Source organism: Podarcis bocagei, assembly GCF_964188305.1.
Source record: "Podarcis bocagei genome assembly, chromosome: 17".
Taxonomy (NCBI): domain Eukaryota; kingdom Metazoa; phylum Chordata; class Lepidosauria; order Squamata; family Lacertidae; genus Podarcis; species Podarcis bocagei.
Window position 1 is genome coordinate 6,027,082 of NC_138143.1, and position 8,896 is coordinate 6,035,977.

Consider the following 8,896-nt stretch of genomic DNA (forward strand, 5'->3'; position numbering starts at 1 on the left):
TCAGGAAGTAAAATTCCGGACATTAAAGTTGTTGAGCTTTATTCACCTCCCCAAAAAGGCACTTCCTGCTTCTGTTGGCAAAATTCCAAACATTTTGCCAATTTCCCGAAATTCCCCCCAGGCGCTATTTTCGCCGCTTTAATCCCAGACATGTCTGGGAAATTCCAGATATATGGCAACCCTACATTTTATTAATATATAGAAGTTTCAGGTGCTGTAATAGTGGAATATGGTTTTGGCTTATCAACCACCTTCTCAGTCTCCATTGTGAGGTCAGTTATAGAACAAGAAGACAAAGGAGTTTTGTCTCCAGAACAATTACGATACCTCAAAGTGACTAATAACCCTGTTGGAATTGGGACAGGCACATCCAAGCCTTTGTTTTGCATTTGTGACATCTGAGTGTTAAATGTAGGATAGACTTTAGGGAGAGAAATCTAATATATGGTTTGACTTCCACATTACAGACATTGCAAGCCTCCCATATGTAAATACAGTCAGACAAAACAGCCCTTCACCTGAAATGAGCAAGGACTGACTTTCACAAAATAATTTTTATTAAATAGATTTCCATTCAGATTTCATTGAGTGAAATTTATCTGCAAACATTTCCTTTTTAAAAATTAGCACACACACACGATAGGGCAGCAAAAACCTACCCCAGAATCCTTTTCTTCCGAAAGGCTGAAAAATTGCAATACACAAGTATTTACATGTATAATTACGTCTGATTGCTGGGCAGGCCCAGAATTCAAACATCCTTTGGGCAGCTGAGAGGACTTTGAACTCCGAAATCTGAATTCTCTACCCAGTTGTGGCTCTAGACAAGAGGGAAACTCTTTAACACGCACACACACACCTGTAGAACCAGGTTAACTCTTTCTCAGCCAGTGACCAAGCCTGGCTGCCTGAGGTTCAGCGGTAGCAAATTAGCACCACCTCCCCATCGCAGAGGGGGAGGAGAGAAGAGGAGAGGTTTTAAGTCTCTCAGCCGCTGCTGTTGCAAATGGTGGCCCGAGGGCTTGCTGGGCTCTGCAGTTCTTCAGGCTGAAGAAGAGGGTCAAGCTTTAGCCAGGAGTGCAACAGCACTTGTTCCAGCGTTGGCCGTTCAGAAGGTTCCAGAGATAAGCACCATCGGATTAGATCTTGGCAGTCTGGGAAGGTAGAAGAGCCAACATTACAAGGATATACAAGAGGCTTGGCTTGCAAAGGCATTCCGCCACCCTGTGCCAGTTAGGCCTTTGTACACTGTAATCTGAATTTGAGATTGCAGGGATTCAATCCTAAGTGAAGGATTTACCAATTTGGGAAACTGAGAATGAAATTCCTTGTTTAAAAGGTACACACACACAGCAAAGTCACTAGTCCTTAAGGCTGTGGATACGTAGAAATGGGGTATAAACTTTAAAAAGGTATAGGGACCCCTGGCCATTAGGTCCAGTCGTGGCCGACTCTGGGGTTGTGGCGCTCATCTCGCTCTATAGGCTGAGGGAGCCGGCATACAGCTTCCGGGTCATGTGGCCAGCATGACTAAGCCGCTTCTGGCAAACCAGAGCAGCGCATGGAAACGCCGTTTACCTTCCCGCCAGAGCGGTACCTATTTATCTACTTGCACTTTGACGTGCTTTCGAACTGCTAGGTTGGCAGGAGCTGGGACCGAGCAACAGGAGCTCACCCCGTCGCGGGGATTCGAACCGCCGACCTTCTGATCTGCAAGTCCTAGGCTCTGTGGTTTAACCCACAGCACCACCCGCGTCCCTACGAACTTTTAGGCACGAGCTAAAAATGAAGGAGAGATGGGGAATCTTGAACCGTTTAGGATTTTTTTTTTCTTCCTAGGTGGCTTACAAGAAAATCATATCAAGAGCCACCCAGGTCCTTCTCAAAGGGTAAATGTCCCTGCGGTTGAGAGGCCGGATCAGCACAAGTAGGGGAAATATAAGAACCATTTCAAATTCAACTCATTGTTGGGTTTATAACTAGATCTCCTCAGTTTGCAGACACACTCACCAGCAGAGACAGGGGTGCGGAACTCCACAGTTGCAGCCAGAATCTCCTCGTCCCGTTCAAAGGGGATATCGCCGCACACCATGTCATAGAGGAGGATCCCCAATGACCAGACCGTGGCTGGCAGGGCATGGTACTGCTGGGATTCCACCCACTCTGGTGGGCTGTACACACGGGTACCTGAGATGGTGAGAGAAGCCAATGGGTTACCAATCGTCCCAAGCCTAAGATACATTCAATTTAAAAAAACAAAACCAAAAAACTCCTCTAAGTATTGCATTTAAAACAAATTAAAGATCACTTCTATAGAAATTAAAGCAGAAAAAAATAGAAAGAGTGTGTTAAAAAATAAAATAAACCCAGCAATGCTGATAGAACAACAAGCAATCTAGTAACAAATAATCAGAACCAGATTCTGAAAGACAATCTTGGCAATAATTTTGCCTAGTGAGCTTTGGCTCAACAAGACACAGCCTTTGTCGGTTTCCTGAAACTCACCAGATTTAGCAAGACTGGCATTTCTAAGCCATAAAAACAGTGCCATGATTGAGAAGTCCCTGCTTTAGACAAAGTGGTCTCTAAGGTGGACCCTTACAGAAGGCCTACTGAGCAGATCTTCACGCAGGAGCTGGCTTTGTGGGTTTCTTAAACCTCCAATTACTGGGACTTCAAATAACTCATAACGAATAAATGAACATAGGCCACACCTCAAAGCAAGCTCAGAAGTTAGAGACCCTGTGTTCTAGACCAGGATCCCAACCATCTCCAAGGGGATGAAAGTACCCTGGGAAGTAGAACTGAGAAGTAAATTTTGATATAGGCTCTCAGCAGTTGCAGCTCCCAGCTTTCCACTGCCAGAGCCCTTGGGTCTCACTTCCCCTCCAAGGTGGAAAAACGTTCCAATGCCTTGGCACTCACCATCAAACTCTGTGTAGGCAGAATCCCTCAGCAAAGCCCCAGAACCAAAGTCAATCAGCTTGAGGTTGCCGGTGCGCAAATCCACCAGGATGTTCTCGTCCTTGATGTCCCGATGCACCACCCCCTTTTCGTGGCAATGGCGAGCGGCTTCCACCACCTGGCGGAAGAACTGGCGGCAGAGTTTCTCAGGGAGGGGGCCCTGCTCAGTCACATAGTCAAAGAGATCCTGGCAGTTCTCGGGCCTCTCCAGGATGAGGAAAAAGCCTTCGGGGCCTTCATACCAGTCCAGGAGGCGAATCACGCCCCGGTGGCCAGATCCTGAGCACACGAGCTTCATCAGCGCCACTTCCAGAGGCACCACCGCTCCATTAGGCTGCAAAAGGAAGACAAAGAATAAACTAAGTACAAGGAGTTCAGGGGTAACTAAGGAGTCAACAGAATGTTGCTTCGGTACGGAAGGTGAACGCTTTTCGAACAAACTCACCAGCTCTGCCCAGTGTGAAACTTTATTCCTGGCAACATGCTTGATTGCAACCTATGGGAGAAAACACAAGAGAGATAAGAGCCTAAATCACACCACTTTTAAACCCCCTCCACCCACAGAGACTGAAGCAGGATCGGAGCCAGACTTTCCCTAGATCAGGACTGCAGAATTTCTCTTTTAGTACGTAACTAAATTCTTATTTAAAACCCGCCCTCCCCGGCCAAGACCAGGCTGGGGGCAGCTAACATTAAAGCACAGTCAAACAATCAATTAAAATACAGCATAAAAAGTAGAATCAGGATAAAATTAAATGATTGCCCACAAATTACAACCATAGGGGTTGGGAACCTCAAGTATTCATCAGGGCCAACTATCCATGTTGGTCCCGCATGAGCCAATCAAAGATGTCAAGTCCTGCAGGGCCCTGGTCTCCTGTGATAGTGTTCCACCAGACTGGGGCCAAAGCTGAAAAGGCCTTGGTCCTGGTCGAGGCCAGTCTAATCTACCTGGGGCCTGGGATCTTCAGGGTGTTATTATTTGCACACCAGGAGAGGTGGTACCATAAGGACAAGGGTCCTAGGCCGTATAGGGTTTTAAAGGTTAAAACCAGCACCTTAAACCTGACCCTGTACTCCACCGGGAGCCAGTGCAGCTGGTATAGCACTGGATGAATGTGGTCCCGCGGCAAGGACCCCATAAGGAGCCTCGCAGCAGCATTCTAGCAACATTCCCTGAACCTAGCCAACTCTCTGGGTGGAATTCAACATAACACTAATCAGCACAAGCATTTCTGCTGGCCCAACAGAATGACCTTCCCATTCCTCCTCCCTCCTCCACGTTTTGGGGATATCCCATACATGGTGGCAAGCTCACACTTGCTGCTGCATCACATGCGAAGTGCCCCTCCAGCAGCCACTCCCATCACAAAGTCTCACCTGCAGTCCATCAGCAATCCTGTGTCCAGCGTAGACCATCCCAAAGCCACCTTTGCCCAGCAAGCTGCCTTGCTTATACAGAGCTTCAAAGGATTCTTTGTCTTTACCTAGAGAGAAAAGAGTAGACGACAAAGTTACTGGGACTGGATTCACACTGGGACGTTGCTGTAGCTGTTTCACCATGAGAGCACCATGCTAGGCTTCTGTTCACTCTTGTTCCAAATCCAGCAACAGTTCTGATGGCACTGCCAGGGCAGGACTCTGGGGCAGACCCTCAAATAAAACAGGGTCTGCTTACCACACCACCATATTGGAGGGAGGAAAGAAATGCCCACATGAGCATCTAGAGAAGGACTCCCTCCTGTCAATCCATTGAGGCCAGGGGCTAAAACGACCGCACTGCATCACTGCCTCCAAGAAGAATTTGAGTTCAAGAACACTGCAAATGGCTCTCAAATTCAGAGCGACTCCTCCAGACTTCCCAAGCAGAGGAGAAAGATGCACCCCCACCAGGGATGGGGAACCTGTGGCCCTGCAGGTGTTGCTGGACTCCAACTCCCATCATCCTCAGCCATTGGCTATACTGCTTGGCGTTGATGGGAGCTGTAGTCCAGCAACACCTGCAGGGCCACAGGTGCCCCCGTCTTGCAAGAAGTGAAGCTTTCCTAATTTCTGCATCTCTGGGCCTGAGATGAAGAAAACACAAGAGCACTCTCCCCACTTGCAGTTTCCAGAAATTAAAGAAGAGCTCTGCCATTTATTTAACTGCATGAAAGGATTTTGGCATCTTTAACGTCAGATTGTTTGGTCCTAAAGGCACTGGAGTGAAGGGGTTAGGGAGGAAGCGAAGAAGATGGGCAGGCGGTAGCCAATTTTTCTGAGGCTTTAGATCAGGCATCCCCAACCTGCGGCCCTCCAGATGTTTTTGCCTACAACTCCCATGATCCCTAGCTAACAGGACCAGCGGTCAGGGATCATGGGAACTGTAGTCCAAAACATCTGGAGGGCCGAAGGTTGGGGGTGCGTGCTTTAGATCCTCACTTCTCATGCTTTAAACAAAGGACAACTCAGTAAATGACAAAGCCACCCAGAGCCTTGCATGTGACTCACAGGAAGGACAGCTGCTCTCCTGCCCATCAGAGACCGGCTTTCCTAGCCTAGCAGCTGGTGAAACTGGACTTCCTGGTTGACTGCCTCTCAGCCCAGCTTTAATACAAACAATAAGTGGGAGGAAAGAGAGAGCGAGAGCTGCAGACTAAGATCCTTGCATGTGTTGTGGCCAACTCTTTTTTTATTGATGGAGGTTCCTTGCCTTGAACAGCTGAAGTCAATGGGCAAAGTTTTCTCCAGGAAGGAGATGCATGCAGCAGTGGAGGAAGGCTGTCCCTGACACATTTTGCTTGCTGCAAAACTATGATAGGAACAGTTTGCCAGAAGAGCCTAATGGCTGAGGCCAGTGGCAAATTAACTCCAGCATCTTGCTGTCAAGGTGGCCAGCCAGTTGCTTGCCAGAAGCATGCAAGCAGGAGGAGCTGAGCACAACAGCTTTCTGCCTGCAGTTTGCAGCGTTTGGAATGCAAGAGGAGATGGAGGAGGCTTCCCATTACAAAGGGCTTAAAAGGCACAAGAGTCCCTTCAGGAAGCAAAGAATTAGCAACTCAAACTAGGTCACATTCAGCTGCGCTTCTTTCGCTTGAGGCAAAAGCCCATCCCACAGACAGCATGAGAAAGGAGTTCGTTTGTTAGGCAGATGGGGCAAGGTGAGAATCCAGGATGTTTGCCTGATGATTCACCAATGGGAGGTAAAGGTTAGGAGGTTGTTTCTGGGAAATCCTCTGTTTTTGAATGAGTTATCAGGGGAGGAGATATCCCTCCAGGGGATGGAAGAGGGGTGAGGCGTGTCTGAACCAGGGGGAAAGAAAGAGCAGTAGGCAATTTGGAAAAAGAGAGTTTCCATCTAGCTGGAGGTAAGTAATGCGACCTCTTTGCTGAACTCACGCTCCGCTTGCATGTGTTTGTAAATAAAGCAAGCATGACAAAGATGCCGCACATCTCATCTAACAGGAATCCAAACCAGCCACGGCTGCATACCGCGGAGTTTCTCACTGGAGTGGGAGAGCAGAGATGCTTAACGAGTTTGCGAACTGACTCGCCCTTTCTCGAGCGCACTTTATTCGGTGGGGGGCAGCAGAGAGTCGTCCTCGCCGCTTCCAGGCATTTCGGCACCCAGGCTGCTTCTCCGACCTTCCCTCTGCGTCGCCTGCCCGCTTTCCTTGTGTTGTGTGCGCCAAGTTAGGGGGCACGCAAGGTAAGCAGACGCCACGGGAATAGGAGACCCCTCTGCCTAAAACCATTGTGCAAAAGAAGGATCGCGCAAAAGGTGGCTTTTTCCAAGGAGGAAGGGAGGCAGAAAAGGGGCGCATCTGTGGAACATCCACTTCATATCTCCCCTCTCAGAACTCCCATTTATTATAGAGATGTTGTAAATTGGAAGGGACCTCGCGGGGCAATCTAGTCCAACCCCCTGCAAGTGCAGGAATATTTTGCCCAACACCGGGCTCGAACTCACAACATTAAGAGTCTCATGCTCCCCCAACCGAGCTATTCCAGGCTTTAAGGCATTGCACGCCCCGGTTTCCCCAGTGCCCAAACCCCAGAGTTGCCTTAGGCGCACCCCTAACCCCAAGGTCAGGTGGACAGCAACTGGGGGAAAGGGCTTCCGAGGTGGCGCCCACCTTTCCAAGGAACCGGCAGCCCTCTCGGAAAAGGGTGTCGAGAGGAATGAAGAAAGGAGGGGCGACTGGCGAGGAAGTGAGAGGGAGACGGATGAAGAACCAGGGCGATCTGCAGCAGAGAAAGAAAGCAGGTCTCCGCTACTACCGAAGCTTTCTGCAAAGGAACCCAACAGGGCAAAGGGACATAAGAGAAAAATGCACAGAGATGCGCCCTATCCTGCAGCCACGAGCGAGAAGGCGCATCTTGCAGAGTTTCCCCTTTCCCCCCTCCTTACACCCGCTGCGGGCGACCCAGTTTAGGATGGGAATGGAGAGGTCAGGGAGATTATTATTAATTATCACCATCCACTGCACTGGCTCTGCTCCTGCGCCTTTGGAAGCGCCCCAGCATCCAAAACTTTAGCAGGGGGAGGGTGCAAGAAAGGAGAGTTGGATAGGATCCCGTGCGTTGAAAAAGCGCAGGAACTCTTCACGCATTAAGTTTAGGGGAGCACACGGACAGGGAGATGAGAGACAATGTGGTGTAGCGGTTAGAGTGTTGCACTAGGCCCTGGGAGACAGGGGTTCAAACCCCCAGACTCGGTTACCAAACTCGCTGGGTGACCTTGGGTCACTGCCTCAGCGTAACGGACGTACTTCGCAGAGTTGTTGCGGGGATAGTAAGCAGGGGTGCCAACTTGGCCCCGCGACCGTGGCGCCGAAATTTGTGAGTGCCCAGCTCCTTAATGGGGAATTTTGGGGATGCTCGGGCACCCAGGGAGTTGACACTTATGGTAGCAAGTATGGGGAGAAGTTATGTACCCCGCTTTGAGCAGCTTGCAGGAAAGGCGGGATATCAATGTAATGAATGAATAAATAAACACACACATATACAACTAGTACACCCGCGCGAGGCACACGCTTGCCGCGTTCAGATACATTTACATTTCAACAGCCCAGGACTGAAATAAAAGTTCCTGGTACTTTATTTATGGCAACTGCTTTGCAGAGGTACTAGGTACTCCATTTACAATAGGTTTGGCAACGTTATATATGTGTGTGTACACACACACAGCATGTGTGGGGAAACCCAGCCAGTTGGGCGGGGTATAAATAATAAATTATTATTATAGTATGTCTCTGAACGCGACAAGCCGGTGCCTCGTGTGGGCGCCCTATGGGAGCCGGGTCTGGGGGGCAAGCAGTTAGTCCTCATCGAGCAAATCCGCGCCTCCAAACCCGACCCCACTCGAAGAGGCGCGCGAGCCTTGGAGGAAACCTCCACCAGCGGGGGAGACGGGCGCGCACGCCTTACCTGCGGAACTCCAAGCGACTTCGCTCCGCTCCGGGACCATCGTCCCCAGCAGGGCTGCCTCGTCCGCGATCTCGAGCCCGGACCGATGCCCGCAGAGGCGCAGGCGGCTCAAGCGCGGCTCAGGCGGGCGCCCCGGCGCTGCATAGCTGCTCCAAGTGCTGAGCGCGCTTCGCCAGTTCCGCTCCGAAGCGACCAGCCGAGAACTCCTTTCTGCGCTTTTACGCACCCGGCCTTTCAGGCGGCTCGGCTTATTTGCATCTCTCACCGCGGCGGCCAATGAAGGTCTCCCTTCGGTTCTCTATGCAAATGAGCCGACGCAACTGGAGGGGCGGGAAGCGGAGGGCGGAGCCGGGCTGGGCATTTCCTTTCCACGCGCGACCGGGAAAGATCAACTTGAACCGCTTGGACGTGGCGAGGATCCAAGGAGGCGCGTGTGCCCGGCAGCCTTGACCCTCCTCTTGGCCTTGAAGTGGGTTGGCTCCCACCCAAAGCACCCAAAAAACCCTCAAAGCAGTTTGCATTG

At 50.4% G+C, this 8,896-nt stretch overlaps 1 protein-coding gene across 1 annotated transcript; it reads right to left on the bottom strand.

Moving 5' to 3' along the window:
- Positions 1–537: 537 nt before the first annotated feature.
- Positions 538–8,581, bottom strand: PIM2 (Pim-2 proto-oncogene, serine/threonine kinase). The gene is made up of 6 exons (XM_081175826.1): positions 8,374–8,581; positions 4,345–4,451; positions 3,410–3,460; positions 2,926–3,298; positions 2,011–2,187; positions 538–1,154 (listed from the first exon to the last, which is right to left on the bottom strand). The coding sequence occupies exons 1-6, from the start codon at positions 8,411–8,413 to the stop codon at positions 988–990; spliced, it is 915 nt and encodes a 304-aa protein (XP_081031952.1). The 5' UTR covers positions 8,414–8,581; the 3' UTR covers positions 538–987.
- Between the last annotated feature and the right edge of the window lie 315 nt (positions 8,582–8,896).

Excerpts from the sequence above, each read along its gene's own strand:
- PIM2 (XM_081175826.1), bottom strand. The coding sequence starts at position 8,413 with ATGGTCCCGGAGCGGAGCGAAGTCGCTTGGAGTTCCGCAG. Across the intron at positions 4,452-8,373 it reads AGTCGCTTGGAGTTCCGCAG|GTAAAGACAAAGAATCCTTT; the intron begins GTAAGGCGTGCG and ends TTTTCTCTCTAG. Across the intron at positions 1,155-2,010 it reads CCGCACCCCTGTCTCTGCTG|ACTGCCAAGATCTAATCCGA; the intron begins GTGAGTGTGTCT and ends CTACCTTCCCAG.